At 40.6% G+C, this 25,632-nt stretch overlaps 1 protein-coding gene across 4 annotated transcripts; it reads left to right on the top strand.

Annotated features, from left to right (window-relative positions):
* Positions 1–1,185: 1,185 nt before the first annotated feature.
* On the top strand, positions 1,186–20,623 carry spock3 (SPARC (osteonectin), cwcv and kazal like domains proteoglycan 3). 4 transcript variants are annotated; one of them, XM_073467139.1, is made up of 11 exons: positions 1,186–1,309; positions 1,492–1,614; positions 13,294–13,333; positions 15,500–15,608; positions 16,758–16,866; positions 16,970–17,078; positions 17,311–17,424; positions 17,514–17,738; positions 19,143–19,205; positions 19,311–19,448; positions 19,837–20,091. In XM_073467139.1, the coding sequence occupies exons 2-11, from the start codon at positions 1,492–1,494 to the stop codon at positions 19,992–19,994; spliced, it is 1,188 nt and encodes a 395-aa protein (XP_073323240.1). In that variant the 5' UTR covers positions 1,186–1,309; the 3' UTR covers positions 19,995–20,091. The 4 variants fall into 4 exon arrangements, with proteins under 4 accessions (XP_073323240.1, XP_073323247.1, XP_073323224.1 ...); XM_073467146.1 differs by having other exon boundaries at positions 1,227–1,309; positions 17,517–17,738; positions 19,837–20,623; XM_073467123.1 differs by lacking the exon at positions 1,186–1,309 and having other exon boundaries at positions 1,401–1,614.
* Positions 20,624–25,632: the final 5,009 nt, after the last annotated feature.

The following is a 25,632-nucleotide window of genomic DNA, read 5'->3' on the forward strand; positions in this document are numbered from 1 at the left end:
TACAGCAGCTTTAAAGGTTTTTCAATGTGGTCTCATCCTTTTAGACCCCGTTTGTAGATATTGAGATATTTTGACATTGTAATCTGTATACTCTGATTTTGTTTGTCCATTCTGAACACAAAGCATCTATCGCATGTCCGTCCGTCCTGGAAGAGGGATCCCTCTGCTGTGGATCTTCCTGAGGTTTCTTTCATTTCATTCTAGCATTTCATTTTTCGGGGAGTTTTTCCTTACTCGAGTCGAGGGTCAAAGGACAAAGGGCGGCGTACACTGTGCAGATAGTAAAGCCCACTGAGGCAATGTAATTTGTGATTTTGGACTATATAAATAAATTGACTTGACTTGAGTATGTATTCATTCTTACAGTAGAGGTTTGAGACTTGCAGAATCTACACCAAGGCACACTGAAGCTGTTCTGGTGGCTGACGGTGGCATTCAGAGTTGATTTTTGTCACCCATCTATATGTCTTTCTATACTGACAAATCCTCCCAGTGCAACAGCAACAAATCCTCCCCCTTGAAACACCTTCAATCACACATAACCACTCTGAGGAAGAATGTTTTGTCCCAGAGAGGACTGTCCTAACAGAGCGGTTCCACCCATCTCCACAAATCATCCACAGTGGGCCATTTAGGTGCATTTCTTATGGAAAGCGTGTTATCTTACAGCATCAATTTACAGTCCTGAGCTAACCTCTGCCAGGAATGTGTGTGAAAACTCTCTCATGAGTCACTACTGTACAAACAAGCCCGTGCGGCTCCCATTTGATGGTTGTAAGAAAGACACAAGGAGAATTAATGGAAACACACACACACATATACATGCAGGCACATGGGTCTGATCTTTGGAAAGTAAAGACTCCAATCTTTCCTTTTTGTGTGTGTGTGTTTGGATATACAGTAGTTGTGTTTACAGAGTTGGTGACCTCACAGAACGATTTCTGGTTTGTTTTGTTTTTAACACTCTCACATTTGTCTTAATTTGTGCCGTAATTTCATCTTTCACAGGATTTGCCCTTTGTCTTTTTCATAAGAGGTAATCAGTGGAATACACTTTTGTGGTGGGCCGATAACAGCCCACAGTGAGCCATCATGACTGTTTCCTCCGCACTGAGGAGAGAGGCAGAGAAGGGGGGGTGCAGGGCCCGCGCACGATGCCATGCGCGCTCCCGCTTTCCGCTGCGCACAGACAGCCGGTGCGGAGAGCGAGCGAGCGAGCGAGAGAGAGAGAGAGAGAGAGGGCTGCTATTACTAGTGACAGAAAACGGCAGCGAGCACATACAGTCTGGAGAGCAGTTGATGCCACAAGGTAGGAGAGAACAACAACAACAACAACCAAAAAACACCTCCGCATCTTTGTGTTCAGTGTTGACGAGCCGTGTCCATCGCTTGATGTGATGCAGGTTGAGCTGCCCGTGTTTTCAACGCGATTGCGGTGTCCCGCAGCCTGATCCGATGTCCTCTCTCCGTGCTGTTGTTGTGTGTCCGCAGATGCTGAGCGTCGCCTTGCTGTGTGTGTGCGCCGTCGCCTTTGGACACGTCTCCGCTCGCTCCGACAGCGGCAATTTTTTGGACGATAAGTGGCTGGCGGGGAGATGGGACAAATTCAGAGACGTAAGTCATATTTCGGTCTTGTGTTATCCAACGCCGTTCCCCTCCTCATTATCTCATTTACACCACCCCCCACCTTTTTCCTCCCTATAGCCACCCTCATTGGTTTGTGATCATGCGCTCCTCGTTTTGTGTCCAAGCGACGCGTCACGGGGCCCGTCGTGGTTGTTTGTCACACGTTCATCACCTGCTCCGCCGAGACAGTAAATACACTGGCGGTGCTGGGGTCGTCCCTGCCTGTGAGTGTGAGTGTGAGTCCCTGAGATATGGCCGAGGCCTCTGCGAAACACAATTGCTCATCTTCTAGCTGTCCGAGAGGCACCGCTGAGTCCCCCCACCCCCCGAAAGAAGGGGCCTAATTACGGGCAGGTATGAGGGACGGGAGTCCGCAGCGGTGAGGCCTGCTTGTTTAGAGGCATGAGCACCTGGCACTCGTGTGTGTGTGTGTGTGTGTGTGTGTGTGTGTGTGTGTGTGTGTGTGTGTGTGTGTGTGTAATATATAGATATCACAACCAAAGCCCCAGTTGGGGGTATTACAGCGTATTAACACACAATGTAAAAGATGACAAGGTAGAGCAAATGGACACTCAGGTGATGCAGACATTTCCATACAGGACAATGAATGGTTTGATAAACCTTGAAATACTGTAATAGTTACAAAAAACTACACAACATGTATATTACAGCACTGTCAGGGTCCCCCCCTCTCTCTAAAATCGCCTGGCTTGCAACCAGCTGTGTTTGGAAATAGTTTGGATTTCTTCTTATTATAAATATGTCATCAATTTCACCATGATTACAACAGAAACGCATTAGATTTGCCGTCAGTCTGTTGTGAATGTGTGTCTCACAGTTTTGAAAGGTGTTGGCATTTGACAAATGTGCTTTAAAGCAGCATTATGTAACTTTTTCACCTTGAAGTAACAGCTTCGAAATCACTTTGATGGTACAGCGTCTTGTGATAGGGTGAATGGTGTCTCTGTCACAATGTAACTTCAGATCGCAGCCTTGCGTACATGTTGACTTGAAGATACAAGTTTTCAACATAAAACATTGTTATCAAATCAGTTTAGTTACATAGCCATAAATCACAATCACTTCGCCTCAGTGGGCTTTACAATCTGTACAGTGAACGAATCTGTGTTTACGACAGCGGTGTTGCACTCAGAAACATAGTGGTGCTCTTAATATATAGTGTTGTGCAGGTGGAGAGGTACGAATGAGAAAAGAGTTTTATGGATTTTGGGAGATGTGGTCACTGAATAGAGACGGGATGATAACAGAGAGAGATTAGTCGACTGTGGTGAGTTTTCATTATCGGGATAATCGTGAATCGAGAAAATCGTGAATATTCTCACACGAATGTCTTGAAAAAGTCTCCATGGCTGAAGGCATGGCTTGCACATTGTATACCCCCACAAAAATAATGGGTCCCAAACTAAAGAACGACAGGGAGATGAGGTTACCACCATTTATTTATTTATTTACCTTATGATTCATGATAACTTTTCGAAGATTCTTTGATCCATTGTTTTTCCACTAAAAAAAAGATACTGTATGTGTTTTGAAAATGTTTTGATAATCATCCAGATAAATCGTGAATCATGATTACGTTGGACAGGATTATCGTGACATTACATTTTCATATGGTCCCATCGTACCATTGAATGCATTTTGTGTGAAAGCAACGTTTGTGAGGAGTTTGGACAATGTGAATTCAAACTGTAAAATGGCATTGGCAGTAACCGTATTTCACAGATGAACATCTTGTGATTAAATACCTTAATAACAGAATGACTAAAAAAAAGAGCAAGTCTGTGTTTGAGTGTCTTTGTGTGCATGTGAGTCTCCCACTGGTCTCCAGCATTGCACTGATTGCGTTTGAACTGATCTGGTTGATTATGCTGGTGCTGTCAGGCACCATTACCCTGACATGTTTCTTGAAGGTGGTGCCGCAGCTGATTGTCATGGCACATACAGCCTCTGATCGTGTAGCCCAGCTGGCTTACGAGGCTTAAGGACTGAATCTTAACTGTTTATCAAGCGTGGCACTTTGTATAAACCCAGATCATGGCTGGATAGGAACTAATGTGTCTTAAAGCGAATGGTTGGAATGACGGAAACAGACGGCAGAGCTCCTCCTCCTCCATGTAGTCCTTTTGCTCAGCACCTGTCCATGGAGCATCAGCCAGCAGAGTATCAGTGGACAGTTTTTAACCTCCTGACAGTCAGGATACCAAAATGAAGTAGCCTAAAGTAAATACAACGAGGGACAGCAACCTGCACTCAGAACTAAGCTGTTCTAAGTGGTAAAAAAATGGATATCTTTTAGGCCAGTATCAGAGCTAGAAGTGCACTTTGTGTGCCTGTTCATTGTGTGTTTACATGATAGTCTAGATTTCAAGCATTAAGCAATTCAGAAAGCCACCCGATGTTACAGGCTCTAGACACGCCTGACACGCCCTCTCCGCTGCATCCCAAACAACAACAACGAGTGCCGCTGGATGACAGAGCCGTGCAGGTGTGCCTTGATAGTAGAGCCCGACCGATACTGGATTTTTCAGGGCCGATACTGATACCAGTATTAGGGAGTAAAAGCATTCTGATATCCATACATCGGTTGACATTTTCTTATTATAATGTGGGCTTTGGTGGCTTTTTGCAATTATGTTGCTGTTATTCTATTAGTTTAATCTTATTATTATTATTTTTCTGTTCCATAAGGTAACCTACAGCACATCACCTGAAGTACTTGACTAAAACAAAAATGTGGAAAAAATGAAAAAAATGGCACTTCAGCCAGATAACAGGCTAGGATGAGTTTCCTATATTGTTTGAAATACAGGTCTGTTTTGATTCATTTAATATATGTTAAAAGAGGAAGGGTTGTTTTTTTGGACAGTTAACTGTGTGTTTGATGTGATGATGATGAGATAATAGTTCATAAATGTCGCCACCCAGACTCATTTAAAGATTTCAGTGCCAAACCCTCTGATCTTCACTGACCCTTAGATTCGCCCCTGGTCAAGATGCTAAAAAGAATTAATGTATTGAAGCTTTCCACTGTCACATCCTTATTTTTATTAGACATCAGCCTTTCAGTATGTGTTCAGAAGAAATTGCATTTATAATGGCATGACCCTTACTCAAACTGAGGCTTGCATTACGATGCTTTTAGCTAGTTATAATGTTATACTTATCAGCAGCAAATTACAGATAAAAGTCAGTGGGAACTGCTTCTGTTTGAGGTACAGAAAGGAGGGGAATTCAAAGTTAAAAATAAGTCTGTTTAAATATTTCTCTTCTATAATAGTGCAGTGTAGGTTTCAGGTGGAGAGTATTTGTTAGAAGCATATCTTGCCTCTAACCACAGATTGCGGTAAATGGGTCCACACAAGCAGAAGTGATTTGTACACGCTTGCACTTGCACTTGCATCCATGCACACACGCACACACACACACAAACAGATGCATGAGCATGTATGCACATATGCACACACACACACACACACACATTACGAGAAACAGGCTTTTTGCGAGGGAGCTGTACTTTGAGTGTGCTGCAAAAACAACAGAGTTAACATAATGCACCAGAGAGAATACTCTCTTCACTCGCACCAGTTTTAATGAGTGGTTTCACCACCATGTTGCAGACATGCAGGAGGATTTTTCTCTGAATTAGAGCCCTTGATAAATTTGGTGTCAGGGAGAGAAAAGCAGGAGCAGCGTTCTCTTTAATTTGCAAATAAAAGGGGAAATGTTATCGTTTTATTCATGTTTCCATGTACCAGGACTTTTTCTATCTCCACTTTCCCTGCCCGTCAAAGTTAAGCGTGTGAACTCATCGGCTCAGGTGGACCCACGTGATACACCTCAGGTCCAACTATTCAGTAGGATTTGGATTATGCAAATAGGGTGTCAGGACAGAATGTCAGAGAGGAAAAGTGATTGACCATGTGCTGCTCTTTGAGATACAGCAAGACAAACAGTGTAGATAGATAGATAGATAGATAGATAGATAGATAGATAGATAGATAGATAGATAGATAGATAGATAGATAGATAGATAGATAGATAGGTAAATAAAAGAGTGATTGTCAGTGAAGTGAAGGCTCTGTGTGCATTCACCTCTGTATGCTAACCTTGAGGCTCAGGCATTACAGATAAAGGTGGAGCACAAAAACATTATCTGTGTGTGCCTTTCATTTCCTGTTTAATGCTGTGTGTCACTGGGTGTTTTTACATTCTTTCACATAGGAATTTATCAGCACAGTTTAAAAAAATAAACACAGTTGTGGCAAAGTAACTCACCTTCCTCTTTGCATGTTTGTTGCCCGTTATAATTTTTTTTTATGCTTGGAGTAATGATGAATATAAGATGGACAATGCTGCTGCAGTCTCATTCTATTTCTAAATTAATCGATTCATTATCTAGATGTGCTGTAGTTAAAAGCTATGCCAATCTGATTGATATCGTCTCGGTTAATGGAACACATGCATCCCAATACTGTCACATTATTGTCACGTACCGCACTGTATAGAGGTTACAGCTCCAGGGGCCAGTTAACACAGGAAGGCTGCAACTGTTTGTCATGACACATACTGCACTGCCTGTGATTATGTCAGCCTTTACAAAATTTTGCCCAATACTAACTGGTTTAGCTGTTGTGAAGCTAACTAAACCAACAAGAATAACACTAGCTTGCTATATGACGTGTTCAGACTGAAGGGTTAGAGAGGTAATTGAAGATGATTCATCCGCACATGACATTAATAGAAAGGAAATCACATTTTTCAAGAACCTAACATAGCTTAAATCACAAGACATCAATAACTCAAATCACCAAACAAGGTTAGCTTAATCAGATATTTTGTTCTTGCTGTGGATGATATTAATACAAGGACACGAACGCGGAACATTTTTTCATGCATGCATGCATAAACAATTTGTCAAGTATTGGTGGTGATAGTTCAGCATTTAGCTTAGTTATATTTGGAAGTTACAGCTTGTAATGCTACAGTGACTTCCTGTTTTCATACAGAACTACAAATGATTCCTAGCAATAGATTTATACATTAACGTTGCGTTCAACGATTTGAACTGGGAAGTCAAAATTCCCAGTTGGCATTTTCCACTGGAACATCCCCTGAAGTTGGATTTTTAAAATCTGTGCACCAACAGCTGTGAAAGCTGTAAATTATACTCTTTATTGACACTTCTGTCTTAGACACAGTACTGTCCAACTTCTACATGTGGACACAACAACTTGTATTGCTAACAATGGCTACTAACCTGACTAGAACTGGTTTTCCGACTTGTTGCACCTGGTATGACGTCATTCCCAGCTCCGACTTCCAGGGTATGAGACAACTATTCACATAATAATGGTGCAAAATTTTGCAAATCACTCATTTGAAACTAGCTAGTAGCTAACTAAGAAGGAAGTAAGGAAGGACTTTGCGCACAATCTTAGAGGTGATGAAACCCAATCCTGGAGCTTAAAATGACCTCTGGCTTCAATACCAACCAAAGTGGATTTTTATCGTGCCGGTAGTTTATACAGAAGTTTGGTTACCTTAGTTTGGGATGAAAGTCCTGGCTGTTAGCGCTGTCTTAATCCTACAGTCAAAAACAAAAAAAAAAGCACAGTATTCATAATTATGCATAATTCCTTTTTCTCAGAACTGCACAGTACACCTACTTTTTATCTCGTGTGCTGGTATTCTAGGCCAAACTTTGCTTTGAATTTTACATTTTAGGCATGTACTGTCACTTTGATCTTTCAGCAAGAGCCATAAGTGGGTCTCCTGCTAAGTGCACTAGATAGGATCTTGGCCACTGATTTACTGTAAGTCCTGGATAGGCCTGGGGCTGTCTTCACTGCACTGGTGCCATCTCAGTTTTTTAGACATTCTGCTCTGTTTACTAGGTCTCACCCAGCTTTCAGTGCAGCCACAGAGTAAAGAGATAAGCTGAGGAGGAGGAAGATTTAACAATGGATGAAAAAACACAATGAATGATGTGTGACGAAGAGCATGATACTTAATTGCACGGTATAGGAATAAATTAATGCCTTGTTTGGACCAGCCTCATTAGAGCAGCTTACACCTTTTCATCCTCTCCTCTCATCACCTCTTATCTCACTCTGTGTGTTTTTTCTGTGCATGTCTGTCCTGCGTTGTTTGTGTTGTGGAGGGTGAATGATGTAGGGGAGGTACAGAGCTGGAGGCCTTTTCCACTTCAAAGCACCTCAGTGTGTATTTGTGTGAGTTTCCGCGCGCATGCATGCGACAAGCTTGAGCAAGACAGGCAGAGCCAGTAACAGTGAAAACATGCACATATTTCTCCTGTTGGAAGTTAGGAGGAAGGCAGCAAAGAGTCAGGAAAAGGTGTAAGGAAGCCAGAGGGACACAATTAGCAGGGATGATCTGTGAAAATCTCAAGTAAAGGTGAGAGAAGGGCTCGTCAGAGGCAACATATTCATGAGGACTTAGTTCTTAGTTTCTATGGCATGCAAATAAAACCACACAGTCAGGATGCACAGTGGCAAATTATGATGTTAGCCAAAAGAGGCGAATGCACACGCTTATGTGTTTGTGGGTGATTGTGCACAAGAGGAAAAAAGGGACAGCTAACTGTAAGGGAGAGGGAGGAATAGAGGTGGAAAGAGATGGAGAGATAAATTGAAAAGTTGCTATTTTTAGAGCGTACACTCAGGAGGCCATTAGACCTATTGTTGAATTTTGGATTTTCTGTGGTTTTTGGAAAGTGGGTGGCTGGTTGCATGTGCAGTGATGTGCATTCATGCAGTTATTTGATGTTTTGTAGTGCTGACAGATTCTGGCACTACAGTCAGTGCTGTGGTGATAAGTTTGTTTATAGAACTGCGCATGTGTGTGTGGACGTGCATATGCGTGTGCGTTTCATGTGTGTGCGTACGAGTTTGCGTGCATCTACTGATTCCATTAAGGAATCAGACCGCAAGCACTTTTGTTGTCTTGACTGGTCTGGAGGGCCTTGCCCCCATAATGCAATGTTCTCATTATTCAGTCATCATGGTCTGCAGAGCTAGAGGGAAACCATCCTGAACAGAAGCTAGAGTACCTCTTTATTTGGCTTTATCTGTGCAAAGCTTTCAGTATATGGGTTTCCTTCATATTAAGATGTCAGTGTACTGTGCTTAAATCAAAATGAATTGAATTGTTGAACTTTCTCTCATTGTAATATGGACCTTTTAATAGAAGTGGAAGGTAGAGAGGGAGCAATGTCACAACGAGTAATGAAGAGCCTGTAGTGGAGATGCAGAAGGTCAGAAGGGGCCAGAACTGAAGGACAAGCAGGAGAACTTAACTAGAACTGAGAGAAAGCACAAGGTGACCCTGCTCATTTTGTAGAGTACAAGGAAGTAAGAGAGAAGGAGACACGCCAGCTAAAGTCATGCTTTTTGAAAAATAACTAGGATCTGGTGGCAAACAGTGTCGGAGTATAAGGGAGCGAGACATACATAACCATACTGTACGTGCATAGAGACAAATAGATATCTAAATTCAGCTCCACTGTGCTGACCACCAGTAACACCTACGGAGCCAGTTCAGGCTAGTTGAGGCGTGGGTATTACTGTGTAAAGGTCTTTGCAACATTTCCAATGAAGCAGTGAATTGATATGCACAATACTATAGGCTCCTGCTGTGTTGGTGTTGTTCCTGGACCATAATTGCAACGGGCCAATCGCATTTTTGTAATGTCAGAGCTTTGTGACACGGGGGAAAGGAACAGAAAAAGACACACATGGGAGAAGTTATCTTTTCAAACGTGTTAAATGTTGTGAAAGGGTTTATTTGAACCCAAACCCTGTTTTCCTAAACCTAACCAAGTTTTATTGTTGCCTAAACGTAACCAGTATGAGTCACATACCTATGACATCACAACAGCTTCATAGGTCAGTTGCATGATGGTCCTGGAACAACATTAATTATGATGTTCAACACCAACATGGCGATATCAGAAATACCCTGTTGACACATATAGAGGTGTAACGGTTCATTAACTACATTGATGCATTGACCATAAATCAGGAATAAAATCAACTGAATGAATGACTCTGGGTTCAGCACCAGTTATTATAAAAGGTTTGAGCCAATCTGTCATATTTACAAACACCAAAAATGAATCAGAGTCATGAAATGCAGGTCAGTAACTCTGCAATCTTGGGTGTTTTCCTCTGCGGGTGACAATACAGGAAACTGCATCTCATCAACAAGCGTGGCAGAGAGCCCAAGGTGTTTTTGCTGCTTGAAGCAAAATTGACAGCTTGTAAAAAAAAATCCTATAAACTTTGCAAAGCTACAAAAAATTGCATTTTCAACCATGTTTCAACCGACACTGAACCTTTCTTACAATATGTTTCTATCTTGCCACGTCAGAAAACTTTTACAATGAAACTGCTCCAACATTTATACCAAGGACAATCTGAAGTAGCACAGTGTAGTACTGCCTCTTTATGAAAACACCTTTTCAGTCACCAAGAACCCCATTGAATTGCATTTTTAATGAATGTACAATACGATTGTGTCAATTGTTATGGCAAGGATGAAAAAGTTTATTGAATTCACTTTAAACAGTGTTAAGCCACTGATTCACAGCTCTATGGAGACTCCTACCCTCACATGACCGATTAAGTTTCACTTTTCTAAAGCACATTTAGCTTCACTTCTTTAGTTCCTTACTGCGCCATAACTAATAACTGCTTTATAATGAATAATGGTATTTTGATTGGAATAATGAATCTCTCTGTGCTGTAACACCCATCACCATAGTGAATGTGCACAGAATATTTGACAATAGCACAATAAATCTGATCTGTACATGTGAGAGTGAGAGGCGATTGTGTTCACAGAACTTATTGAACTGTATTTCACTCTTTAATTGAATTTGATGCATCCGATTGGTTGGGATTTGCACAACATCGGAATGTATAAATCTACAACGCAGACCTTTGATTGGGTGGTATGACACTCGTCTCCGTTGAGCCACGCTGTGGGATTTATGCTGATAAGATGTTTTTTTTTCTCCCCTGTTTCCTTCCCTTCCTATTTGTTCTGGCATAAAGAGCTGAATGAGTCACACACACAAACACACATGCAGAGAGAGAGAGAGAGAGAAAGAGAGAGGCCACACACGAAAAAAAAAGAGATCAAGACAGAGAAGGAGAATATTTTGTTTTCTGAGTTACAGTAAACACTGTACGTGCGAGAGGGCTGTATTTTGCTTCAAACAATCCAGTAGTAAACTAGTAAATGAATTGTAATTTGTAGATTAAGCAAGTAACTGTTATTATTTATTTTTTTATTCATCTGGTTATTTATTGATTTGGAGTGACTTAAGTTTTTCATTTACTTCACAAGTGGCTTCCACCAATTAATCAAACTGTCGGGACAAAAATATGTTGACACAGTGACAGTAACAAGGCTGGGCTTAAGCATGCTTTCGTCATGGTTATGGTCAAGTTAAGACTCCAGAGAATGAGTGCCAATCACGGCTGGGCAATATATTAATGTTATATTGTTATTGTGATATGAAACTATAAATGGTCCTATTCGCACAGCAAGGGACCTCATGCGATGGTGCATTCACAGGGGAAAAGCGTAATCTGTATTTTACGTGATTTTACTAACGTTATCCCCCAGATGTCGAGGCATCTGTGTAACATCAACATTTTAGAAGCGGAGCGTCTGTTCTTCACAAGCCACATTAATATAGTTTAGAGTTGTTATGGCCCGTTTCTGTATGTGTTAGATGCATAAATGCTCATTTGTCACAGACAGCCTCTGCATTACAAATCAGTAGAGGTCCCCAGGTAATAGTAGTACCCATGTGAATAGGGCTTTTGATTTTTTAAAGGCCATATTAAAGTAAAGTGATTTGATTTTCTGAACTTACTAGACTGTTCTACTGGTTCTAATACTTGCTTTTACCCACTTTGTCATTATATCCACGTTATTGGTGAATACATATGAAAAATCTCACTGCCATGCCAACAATATTGTTGAAATATTGATATGAAATATTTGGTCAAAAATATTATGAGATTTGTCACCCAGTCCTAGCATTAATGACGTGCTTTTGAAGAGATTTCAAAATATGGAGATATAAAACGTGCATCATGATATAGCCTAGAAATATCACAATTTTATTTAAAGGCCATGTCGCCCCAGTATTAGTGTCAGTTCAGTGACTTCCTAAGCGGTTAAACAAGTGTGATTGTGGTCGTGCGTGTATGCATGTGCGTGTTTCACTGTTGTGTATGATGAAAACGCCCAAAAGAAAACAGATGTGTTCACGAGAGCATAGTGCAGTGTTGAGTTTGAATGAAACCAGAGACACAAACCAACGAATGAAGCCTCTGAACACACACAGCTCTCTATTTCCTAAGCTCCTTCTACATTTGCATCACAAGCCAGCACCCCCTGGGTGTGTCTTCCTCTTCTATTAAAAGCAGGCAAATCACTCACCTCTGTGCTTGTCTGCAACCCTTATTTAGACTGTTTAAACACAGCCACAGGCAACAGATTGAACCATTTGACTTGATCTCAGAAGGTTGGAACGAAACAGTTCACTTTCAAACGTTTATGGAGAGACTAAAGCACTTTGGTACATGGGAAATAACATTATTCATAATTATGATGATTCATATACTCAGTTTTCTTTATATGACAATGCAGTGGGCTTATATAAAACAGAACATATGAGAGCTCCAGGAGGTCTGCATTTTCCCAGATTGATGATGATTCAGCGTTTGATCATATTTGTTTCTTACGCTATATTTGAGATCTAATCTGTAACTGCAGTGTGGCAAAGCTTTGAGTCTGATACCTTTTAGTACAAAACGGAACATTTTAACATCTATAGTCTTGGCTGTAAATAAAGATTCTTCACGACCGGATGCATATTAGAGAACATTAGTTTCCAAAAGAGTTGTGTGTTTCTGCTCTGCAGTTCCATGCAAACCAAATCAAAGGAGGAGCTGTATGGAGCCATTTTATATTTCGTTTTTTTAATATGTTTTTTCCCCAAATCCGCATCTACTTCAGTCGTTTACAAAAATGCTGCACCGCTGTTTTGCTGTGAAGCTCCAGAAATGTTTTGTTGACTATGAAGCACCTGACTTAACACCGGCATGTGGGTGACGAGATAATGACTGGTTTTCATTTTTGGGTGAACTTATCCTTTAATATTTCTTTCACATATTTAAAGTGTTTGGTTGCCACATGTGGTATGTAAACAATATTCCATTAGGTGCTATGTGGGAGTATAAGCAGCACATACACAGAGACACACGGGCCCCTTTTTATGCAAATGATGGGATAGAGCTGCTGTCATGACATCAACACAATCTCGGCTAAATAAATGCATGCCCCATGTGTTTGTACTTGATGGTGTGTTGTTGAGTGCGTGTGTGTTTTCCAGATCATTTTATTTCATTATGCAAAGTTTCCCCTCAAAAAGAAGAACCTAATCAAAATGAATCCCTCATTCTCTCTCTCTGTAATGCTTTCTCCTGAAGGAAGTGGAGGTTTGTACAACAGCTTAATAGTATCGTATCTGTCATGTATTTTTTACTCTAGAAGTCATTTGAACAATATTTTTTTTATGATGTTGCTTATTGGTTAACCTTGTTTCAGGAGCCTGGAACGTGGACTCCATCCAAGCCCTTCGATCAAGGTGGGTGTGAGGAAGAGAGCCTCGAGTGCTGTTGGCTTTGTGATACAACAGAACACAAGAAAAGACTAAAAGAACTTGTACATCTTCCAAAGATGAACACATCTTTAAATGTGGTATTTTTCTTTCATTGAAAATGTTGTTAAGATTTTTAATCTGCAAATGGATGTGTACCTGCAACAATATATACACAGTGATGAACAATCATGAGTCATGATTTTTGGAGAATACACAATTGATGCATTATATAAAATTAAGTAGGAATAAATTAGGGAATTAGAGTACATGCTGTAGAAAATGTACAGTACAAGTGAGTCGCACGTATATTATGTTTCCACTGGATCCGGATTACTGATCCAGTGCGACTCGCTGCCTTTGGAAACTCCTGACAAACTAGCGGAAAGCCCACAATTGGCGTTTGTCCAATTAGGATCAGCCATGTTAAATGTTATCAAATTTGGCAGGATTGTTGTATCAAAGTTAAAGGAGACATAATATGCTAATTTCCACGTTCCTCATTTTATTTTGGGTCACTACTAGAATAGGTTGACATGCTTTAATGCTCAAAACACACATCAATTTTCTCATACTGTCACTGGTAGACACCAAAACTACAAAACAACTAACAAACATACATACCCCACATTCAAAAATAAAACAAAACAAAAAACTTAAAGCCAGACTAAACAGAAATAAAAACATCAAAGTTTCAGCCTCAACAACACATATGGCAAAGAACGCCATCTGGATATCACACAGCAAGGACTTCAGCTATGAAACAGGAGAGTTAAGATGTCTAATAATTGAGCCTGAGATACACGCAGATATTTTGTACAACCCATGTGTGTCTCTACGGAGGCTCTCGAGATGTATCCCTGAAAATATTTCCCTTAGTGTGAGGCCTTTAAGCTTTCTACCAAATTCAATTAAAAGTTGTTGCAGTATAATCAGGCATTGGATCAGATTTTCCTTAAATTGTCACATTTCTAAATTGAATTTCGTCTGTTCTCTGAAACATAGACTCTCACAAACATTTTGTTGTTCGTAACATGTCGCAACCAATCACCCTGTGACTCATTACGGCTCAGACGTGGTTTAACAAGAATTAGTTGCAGTGAGGAAAGGATGGTGAGCATCTCATTTACTTTATTGTGTAAACCTCCATTAGGCAGATTTTAACAATCACACTTCTCACTTATTAGTGAACTTATATGAGTGTGTGTTATGTGTGCTATTACCAAGTCTTTTCACTGCACCTACCAGTTGATTTTCTATCCTTTGGTCATCTCATTTCCCATTTGTATTAGACAGTGATAAGCCCATACACACATCCAGGAACAACGGGACATGAACACATTCACTCTCGCTTATCACTGTATCCTCAAATGCACACACACACACTCACTCACACACACACACACACGGACATGTCAGGGAAACAATGGCATTAGATGCGTTGGAGGATGGAGGCAGGATAATCTGCCAAAGCTGCTCAGGGATTACTGTAAGGTTCTTTTAGAGCAGAGGTCATTCACAAACTGTTCTGAGATCAGCTGGAGGCCTCAGATCCTGCACACAGGTTGCCACGCTGAAGGCTGACTAGCGGTCAGAAACAGCTAGCTTGTCTTCACCGACAAAGATCGCACTCTCAGCCTGAGACTCAGATCTAAAATCAGCTCTCCCTTAAAAGCCAGATATGGCCCTCAGCTGTAAGATCTGATACCAGATCAGTTTGTGGATCTCAGCGAGAGCACACATGAGACTGACACTCAATTCAGGATGATGTAAGGTCAGCAGCAGCCTCTAAAACCAGTTCCATCTGTTTTTAGCTGTAAAGATACTTAACGGTATTATGGCTCATTCAGTGCAGCGTGAGAAACACATTGCCAGTGAACTGTAAGTGAACAGACAGTGGCTGGAATTAACACTTGCGGATTATAACACCTCATAGCTTGGATCTGTAAGAAAATAAAGGCAGTACATGGTTTAACTAGGTATCATTGATCCAGAACAAAAGGAAAATGTAACCTCGGAAGATTTTTTTATGTTTGCACTAGTGGGCTTTGTCTTTTAGGAAGCTCTTTAAAAGGGAGGATAGGTTTTGGTTGAACATTTAAGACAAACATTTACAGAACACACTGAAAAGAGTTCTCTGTTTTGTGTTTTCAGGCCTTGATCCTGCCAAAGACCCCTGTCTTAAGATCAAATGCAGTCGCCACAAGGTGTGTGTGGCTGAGGATTACAAGACTGCCTCCTGTGTCAGCCAGAGGAGAGTTAGGTAAGAACGCACACACATGCACACACACTTGCCCTTTGAAGAGGTTAAAGTTTCAAAGCTCTCCTCTGGAAATGAAAAATCACAATTTCAAAAGTAAATGTAATATTTTTATACAAATATAAAGAAAATATGTCACATGTGAACTTGAAATTTTCACGTGAATTATATAAATACATCACAAGCAATCTGCTTCTTCTGTGAATTACATTGAAGGTGCAATACATAAGACTCCTAGAAAAACATTAAAAAATTAAATTTTTAACTAAAATTATCCCCAGAATGTAAGAAAATAGATTTTGACGTCATGTATTGTGTTGGAGAGATGTCCGCTGAAGTTAGCATGCTAACCAGCTAGCCCCTTGCCACTTAGTACCTGAACTAAAATGAGCACCAGCTGCACAGCTAGCTGTGCTAACTAGCTACCAGCAGCTATACTTAAGAGCAGCTATCGGTTAGTCTGGAGATATTTCCACATATGGAAACCCTTAAAGTTGCATTTAGTTGTTTCCGTGACAAAGCCAGAAATGACGCAGTGGATTAGGAGCAAATCAAATCTCTTTATTACTTTGTGTCCCTTCTCTCCTCCCTCGTTGTTTCCCTGCTCACTTATTCATGCAGCATGATAATCACCAACACCAGAGGGGTGGCTGTTTTTCTGTTTTTTCCAGCTGGTCTACTGGTTTCCCGGCTCTTTTGTGACTGTTGTGTGACATTACTTTTTAGTCCAATTACCCCAGCGTTGGCACCACCTTACAGCGGACACAAAGTCCTGCCAAGTGATATGAATGGGCTTTGTATGTACGTGTGTGTGTGTGTGTGTGTGTGTGTGTCTGTCTGGGACACTGCAGACTGGACAGAGGACAGAAACGCCATACTGACCTCATTTCCCATTCTTAGCAACAACACAATTGCAACTGCACAGTGTAAGCAAATCAGAAAATAATCACACATAAATCCTAATCCATGTCTCATTCCTGAAATTGATGTAAGAACAAGAAAATACAGCGCGGATACGCAAATTCTTAGAAAACATTAGTTTGGAATGAAGCCGGAAGGATAAACAGTGCATTGTGATGAAGACAATCACACAATATTTTCATATGCATACAGTCAAATGTAAAAAATGTGTCTTCTAAATCTCCTCCCTAGTTTTAAAGATTCCAGTTTGTACCAGAGTCCGGGGTCAAAGTGCAAACCCTGCCCTGTGGTCCACCCCTCCCCTGTCTGTGGAACTGACGGCCACAGCTACTCCACCAAGGTACCCGCACACACACAATCACTGATATCTCACATTTTAGCAGTCGTGATGAGACACATATCCTGACTTTACTTCCTCTTCTGTCCGTGTCGCCCCTGCTCAGTGTAAGTTAGACTACCAGGCGTGCATCACAGGAAAGAAGATCGCTGTGAAGTGCGCCGGCCTGTGTCCTTGCCCCGCTCAGCCTGAACAGAGCTCTGCAGAGAAGAAAGGTACAAGGTTCTGTACACATGACTGCACACTGCAAGCTAGGAGAAACAGTAAATTCCCCTTAATTAAAAAGTCTTCCATGGTGTCAAAGCCCCCTTCTGCCCTACTAAAGTGTCCTTTAGCATGACACTGAAGTTGTAAGGCAGCTGACTCTGACTTTCATCTCCACAAGGGAGAAGGAAGCAGTAAAGCATCACTTTATCATCATTAATCATCAGTGTAATTGCTCCTCAGTGTGCAGTGAGTCGGACTTGAAGGAGGTGGTGAGTCGTCTGAGAGACTGGTTCAGAGTGCTGCATGAGAATGGTAACCACAAAAGAGTCAAGATCCAGAAGCCAGAGAAGAACAGTGAGTCACGTGACATTAGCACAAACCGTTTCTTCATGCATTATCGTCTGGCTGCATCTACGGTCTCTCATTTTTTAACCTTTTCCCAGCAGAGTTTGAGGTCGGGGCATCACCTATCTGTAAGGACCCTCTGGGCTGGATGTTCTCCCGGCTGGACACTAACTTTGACGTCCAGTTGGACCAATCAGAGATCAAGAGCCTCTACCTGGACAGGAACGAGCCGTGCTCCGATGCGTTCTTCAAATCCTGCGACACGCACGCCGACAAGGTTATAACCAGCTCCGAGTGGTGCACGTGCTTCCAGAGGTATACAGGTACGGTTAACTCCCTGCACTCACATGCAGATACAAACATGGATATTTATTTATTCAATTCATTCAACCTTAAAATTACCTTGATCAGGTCTAACTACGACTATGGGACCAGTTTAATAAGTGATGTATGATTGCATGTTGCCATGAAGGGCTTTATAAAGCAATAGAAACAAAAGCCTCTCATGTCTTAGTTTAAGAGTGAAGGCAGAGGCGTGTCTATAGATAACATCACCATAATCCAAGATGGACAAAAAGACCACCACAATTATCTGCTTCCTACTGAGCAGAGGAACATCAGTTATGTTTCTGTACAAATCAAAAGTCTTGCGATGTTAAAAAAAAGTCCCGGATCTGAACCAAAGTCTATTCCAGAGTCTACTCCGGTCTGAGACTCATCCTCCATCCAAGTTTAGTGAAAATCCGTAGTTTTTGTGTAATCCTGCTGACAAACCAACCAACAAACAAACAAGTGAAAACATAACATCCTTGGTGAAGGTGTATATATGCTATTCTCAGAATTATTGTGGGCAGTAGTTTGCATATTACCACTCTAAATGGACATAGTATTGAGATATACCTGTAAACACAGTTGTTAGCCAGCTTCAGCCTCTGGATCATCCCATATAATTCTGATTTCATGCAACTATTTGGCCTTATTTTCTTATCTGAATCACAAAAAATAAAAAGAACGGTGGCCCTGAGGGTCAAAAAACCTACAATATTTCAGGAAAACAAAACAGCATTTCACAAAACACAACTTTTTAGAAAACACAACAACTTTTTGGGATCATAGAAATGCTGTCTTTTGAGCCTCAGGGCCACCGTAGATACAGGAAAGATTAAACATAAGCAGGCTTTAAACAAAAACAAATCATTCATCAGAGCAGACTGACTTTCTGTTTAAAAAAAATTGTGGCTTGTCTGATCACTCTCTGATCGTACTCTTCGTCTCTTCGTACTTTGTTGTAGCGAAGTTTCCCAGACTCGACAGTTACCTTGGTGGACATCAAGTTTTAATAAACTATAACTTTTCTTACATTTATAAACTAACTTCTACAGACAATAGACACCTTCCAGTCAATCACAATGGAATATTCTCCCTTTGCATGTACAGAATACATTACTGTAGTCTCTAAAATACAATAAATGCAGCACAGTACAATACAATGCATTGCATTAAAATGCCATTGTGCAAGACCTTGGATGAAAATGAGTTTTTTTTGCACACAAAGAAACAGTATTTACAGATGAGTCAGTTGCACATATAAAAGCAGAAGCAGCAGGATAACAAACATCACAACAAAAGAGAAAAAGTACACAAAGTAAGCAAAGTTCTCACAGATTGAGCCCAGAAAAGCAGACTTGTGCAGTTTGTCACCACAGTCCCTTGTCTCTCCTTTTCAGATTCCCCTTGTAAAGCAGAGCTGTCCAGTATCAACAAAAAGCAAGCAGGGAAGAAACTGCTTGGTGAGACAGACACACACACACACAAACACACACACACACGAAAGGCAAGACAACAAGTGTGTTACTCTAATTCATTGTGTGCGTCTGTGTGTTTTCTATGTGCAGGTCAGTATCTTCCATCCTGTGATGAGGAGGGTTACTACAGGTCACACCAGTGTCACAGCAGCAGCGGCCAGTGCTGGTGCGTGGATCGCTATGGAAATGAGGTGGCTAGCTCACGCACCCATGGCCCGGCAAACTGCGGTAGGCAAAAATCTCAGGAGGACAAGGTGTCATATTTCTGTGTTTGTGTGAGGGAACAAAGAGATTTGTAGTGAAGGCAACATGGAGGAAATAATTCATAGATATTAGTGTCAGATTTATTGATCATATTGCACAATTACAAAGGGTGGCTATGAAAGTGGGTATTAAGAAGTGATTTCAAAATCCACTCAGAAATGTTTCTGAAAACATTTTAGGCAAGAAAAAGGCAACACAGGAACAGAATCTTGATACATAGTTAATGGCTTCATCCCATGGAAGCTTAACATCGGTCATTTGCATATACTACCCACACTGCACTGATACAAAGTAGTTTGAAAATCGGCAGAGTTTCCCTGTAATTGTGAGATTTGGTTCATTCCGTTTCCAGGCGTGATTTTGGAGTCTTCTGGAGACCTCGGCAGCGGAGACTCGCTGTTCACTGACGACGACGAAGACTCCTTTGTCCTCGACGACCAGGCCGGGATGGACGACGAGGACGATGAGGATGAGGACGACGATGACGACAACGACGAATACCTGTCGTAATTTTTTCTGAAAAAGAAAACAAAAAAAAGAAAAAAGAGAAAACTGTTTGTTTGGTCAAACTGCACGTTTCTAGGTGACTCCCCAGGCAGATACTTAATCGTACTAACAGCCTACGGACTACTCTCTGTGTATTGTTTGTTCATTAGTAAGAAAAAAAAAACAATATTCCTGGCAAACGTTTATGATTTCTCTTCCTCTCTAAGTATAAAATATGGTTAATGGCACTTGTTCACTTGTGTGTCAGCCAACCAGAGAACATAACAAGGACTAATCGACAACCAATCCAGTGCTTTGGATTTGGTCACGTGTGCAAAGACCTCTCCCTTCATTGGACAGTCTCATGTCTTCTAGTGTGTCCTGTCCTTGTGCAGCACTCTGATGCCTGAGTGTGTTGATGCCTGAGGCGCAATGTTAAAGAGATTTCCCCTTCTTCTTCATCCTCTTCCTCTCCTCCCCCGAACCCCTTTAACTCCTTATCAAATGTTCCTGTGTATAGGTGGGATGTTGATGATGTAGATAAGAGAATATTGCACTCTTTAGGTTTCTTTTGATCTTGATTTGTAACTGTGACTGTAACTGTGTGGAAAAACAAGATAAGAGTTAGACATGCTTCATTAGGAGTATTAAGGCAAAAAAAAAAAAAAAAAAGAAGAAAAAAAAACACAGTGTGAGTTGGATAACAATCAGAACCGACATGCTAGCTGTTTTCACGGAGACACAAGTCAAGTCAAATCATCTCAAAGGCTCAGCAACAAGGGAAGAAAAATTACTGCTTGGCCGGTGGTGTGAGGGGGGAAAAAAATGTTATTATTATCTATTTTTCTAATCCATTGTTGGATGAATACAGAAGATGAAACAGATTTGTCGTAGCATGTCTAATACTGCGTGATGTTGTTTCAGTCTGTAGAACCAGAGGCTAAACCTTTGTGGAACTGGAAAATATATATAAAACTGAGCTTGAGGATGAAAAATCCCCTTCAAGCGTGTACAGATGAAACTGCACTTGCATAGTTATACAAGTCTGTGTGATTAAAAAAAAAAAAGTTTACTTATCTTTAATACGTCAAAGAAAACCTCGTTGCAGCTCAAGTCGCAGCATCAACTTCGGGGGTGGGGGGGTGGGGGGGATTTGATGTTTTTAAATTCTTCATGATCTGAGCACACGGTGTAACAGGATAAATCTCTTGCACAGTAATAAATCCACAGAGCCATGCAAACCTGTTGAAAACGTCCGGCAGGGGATAGACAGAGGGTGAGGTGTGCCTTGAACTGGTGAGGACAGATGGTGGGAGTAGTGGGAGAAGCATGCTTACTGGACCGACTTAAGCTCGTCTTTACACTGCATAAGAGTGGCTTCGGATACCGTTTGGGTTTTGGTATGGCTTGTGCTCTTGGTCTCTCTTATGATGGTGTTTAATAGGCCATATTTCAGATCTTTTGATTTGTAACATAGGGTAGTTAGAATGTAGAGAAGCACAGATATACTTAACAGTTAAGGCATAAAAACACTTAGATTCTGCTGGATTTGAAAATGGTTTATATATTAGTACACTGGCTAGAGGAAGCTTTGGTTTAGACAGCTTTATATGAAAAAAAGATCATCTTACAGTGTTTTTTGCTTTTATTTGTACCTGATCTGCTCTATCGACTTATATTGTATATCTGTCAGGGTTAAAAACTGATCCCAGATTTGTGTATTCTTGATAAGTCCTGTGACTGTTTATGCAGACCTGGGATTTGCTGAGCTCCTATGTTATCCTATGTTATCTATCTGTTTTCACATATTAAACCAGCCGTCGGGCTTCATTTTGAATCAAACATCTCTTTGAAATTCCATGTTAAGACCTGGAAAGTGCCATCTAACTGTCCAATAGTTTTTTTGTTTGTTTGTTTCTTTTCTTTTCTTTTCTTTTTGCTCCCGTCATTCCTTTTAACTTGGAATTTCAATTCACTTTAAGGTCTGGAAAAGATTTCAGTCTGAAAGTGTGCAGTTTTCATGAGTGTGATGACATGCAAATCATTTCGATGACCTCAGACACTGTAGCCACTCAAAACCAATCACACACTGTCATCACAGCTCTGATAGCGTTTTAAGGTAATGATACAGATGCATTTTTTACAGTGTATGTATGATTTGCTGAAATAAAAGCTATATTGACCAATGTTTGTCATGAGTGTTACTCGGAGGACAGATGTGACTGCGTGTGCTCAACTCTTGTTTCCGTGTGACCAAGTTTTTGTTCCATGTTTGTGTTTCGATTATGTATCAATGTCCTTTTTCCAGGAAGAAAAAAAAAAAGACACGGTTCTGGTGTTCTGCGCTATATAATTTGAGGATGTTTAAATTTATGATCATGGAGGAAGTGAGAAAGCACATATCCATCATTTCACCCAATTTTAGGTCGTACAGCTGCTGTCGAATTGATATACACCTGCCATAAGTGGAAGTTGAAAGTTGAAATCACTTAAAGGATAAGTGAATGCAAAAATTAGAATTCAGCCATTATCTTCTCACCCTCATGCCGATGTAAAGTCGGGGAAGTTTCATAGTTCACAAAATAGTGTTGCAAAAAAAACAGCTGAAAAAAACATAAACATAAAATGGCTCCTTACAGCTCGTCTGGCATAATCGAAGTCTCTGGAACATCAGAGATCCCAAATTGAATTGAAAATATGTTATTTACACCCTTTTTTAAAGCCAAAATCTTCAATGTAGATGCTAAGCTAAAAGCGTTAGCATGCACCCGTCTGAAGTGGCGAGTGAAGGTGTAGATAACTTTTTTTCAAAACAATTTGGGATCTCTGGGCGTCCAAAAACTTGGATTACGTCGGACAAGCTGTGTGGAGCTATTTTTTGAGTAGATAACGACTGAATTTTCATTTTTGGGTGAACTTATCCTTTAAGAAGTGACTTGGTGGTCAGGAGAAACGAACTGCTTGTTTCAAGGCGTTGAGTTGTGTGTGCAGGAACATTTCTGCATTATGTAGGAGAAGAACAGGTGAATATTTTATGAGCTGCCAACCATCACTCCCACACCGTACCTATACGTACATTCATGCATACACACAGCACCTACAAGCACACGTCGAGCAAAATAGATACATTAAAAGAATTAACACAGGAAAAGACACATTCACTGACCTGGAAAAGTTAGTTTTATCGCTGCAAGAACTACACTACAAGTGTAAGCAGACTGCAGGAACTCACACAAAGCATAAATCTGTGTGTGTGTGTGTTGGCAACAGGAGCCGTCAGCAGCTCCAGATAGGGAAGTCACTGGGTAAATATCAAATGTTCATTTCCACACACTTTTTCCTCCGCCTCTATGTGCTGAGCATAGAAATGTGAAGAGATACCATCTAATTTCCACACAGCAGAGCCCGATGTTGGAGGGCGTCCAACAATAAAAAGTGATTTTGGAGACAGTATGACTGAGCGCTGATGGGAAATGCCTCAAATTGCAGGAAGCACTTATGATGTTCTGAAGTCAGGTTTCTTGGATAAGCAACAGTGTATGACGCAGGTTCTTTTATCACTTCCACACTCTGCTGCCTGATGAGGTGTTGTTCCTGATTGAGCTGTAAATACCTGCTAAGTTCGTGTTAATAGACATAATGTACTGCTATTAAGATATCAATAATGATGTATTCAGCAGCAGCAGAACCATCTCAGTTCAATGGGGAACAATGCTAATGCTACGGTCCATTTAGTGGCTAGTTTTCAGCTTTTGAGCAAATCACATAATCTTCATCAGCAGATTCACTTAATTTCACTTGCCATTCTTAAAATGGAACAACTTCACAAGATTAAGTAGACACAAGTGCATTTTAAGTAACAAGCAGATACACGTGAAACAAAACTTAAAGGATAAGTTCAACCAAAAATGAAAATTCAGTCATTGTCTACTCAACCAAACTGATATGAAAAGCTAGTTACAACTTTGATGTGCTTACGAGTTGTGCACCCTCTTCAGACGGTGGTGTGGGCTGAAACTTAGACTTTTCCAGATAGGCTATTACAGTGTGGGAGTTGTACCTGAAATGTAGTAGTTCTTTTTTTTTTAAATCATTTGAAGGAATATTGGTCATTGCGTCAGCTATGAAATGGACGTGGTGATGAGACTTTTGTCTCCACTCTAAGGACAAGAATGATTATTACGGTGTTTGAATGTTGTAAAAAAGGAAAAGAAAACATCACATGATACCATACAATCAAGGTACAAAGTACATTTATTGTCATTTTGTATAACGCGTATAACAAGTGTCTTTATGCTATATTCACAGAAAACAAAACACAACAGCATATTACATTTTTAAATCCATCCACTATATTGCCTTGCCATTCTACAAAACACATTTGGTAAATGTGATGATTGCCTGTTCCTCTTCTGTGGCTCGAGAAACTGTAATAATGATAAATTATAATTAGAATCACAGCCACAACTGCACATTGTTTTTTAACAGCTGTACTCTGTCTGCAGCAGCATTGTGGGCTCTTTTCGTTGCTGAATTCTTGTTTGTGTTCTAAATGAAAGCAGCACTGAAAAGGCCTGAGCTGAGCTTCCAGGGCAAGCTGCTGAGGAGGCAGTATGGCTCACCTATAATGGTTAAGTCACTGTTGGTCAATACTCTTGACACACACACACACACGCACAGCAGGCTCATGTTACCGTGTCTGAGTCAGCGCAAACAATAGACATCCATTTGGCAGTGGGACAGAGCAGGTTTAATGGTTGTAAACTATTTACCAGTTGAATCAGAGCCATAGAGCTCCTGTCAAGAAACAAATGATTATTTCATACTCTGCCTGTCCCGAGAACACTATATGATGATATACAGTACCTTGCCTGCAAAGTAAATAAATAAAATGCTGAGATACTTCAAACTGTGTTGAGATAGAGGTTTTAAAATATGAAAAAGGGCTCAACAAATACATGCACGTGGTTCTCATTTAAAATTTATTCACAGAAGCTGCAATAAATATGCCTGAAGATACTTCACAGTAAAAAATATATTTTAAAAGCCTTCCAGAGCACTAAATTCAGTGTAATTTAAAGAAATCTCATCTCTGTAGTCCTTTTTCAAATGACTGTGAAGTATGAACATATTTGGCTTTCATAGGAAGAAAAACTTCAGCCATTAAGTCACAAATGTTCAAAAACTGACTACTATACTATAATAACTGACATGATCATTAATAATAATAATAAAAAAATCCATTCAGGCTCAAATCTTGCTGCTTCCTGCCAATGCGGCCTACAGCAGAAGTTGTTTCCTGTCTTTCTATCTAACAACCAAAGGCTTCCAGGAATGGTTCTTTTTCTGTGCACTACAGAAATCACTTTGGTGTGACTCACCATCAACCATCGAGCTGTTTTCTCTGAATTCCCGTGTTTTATGGAGGCGGACAGCAGCACGCAGAGAGAGCTTTCCCATCAATAACCGCTAACTGCTTAGTGGCTCGATTCTCGTCTGGTCAATGCGGGATTGCAGAAACTGGAGGGGATGAGGCTGTAATCTACACATCAGTAGATTGTGGATACACTCATGGGGGATCAGATTTATGGCAGTCAGTCTATCTGCATGATGAGCAGAAGCGTTTCTTATCTACAAGGTAAGTCCAATAATTTATTTCACA

The sequence above is a fragment of the Pagrus major genome, chromosome 1 (assembly GCF_040436345.1).
Source record: "Pagrus major chromosome 1, Pma_NU_1.0".
NCBI lineage: Eukaryota > Metazoa > Chordata > Actinopteri > Spariformes > Sparidae > Pagrus > Pagrus major.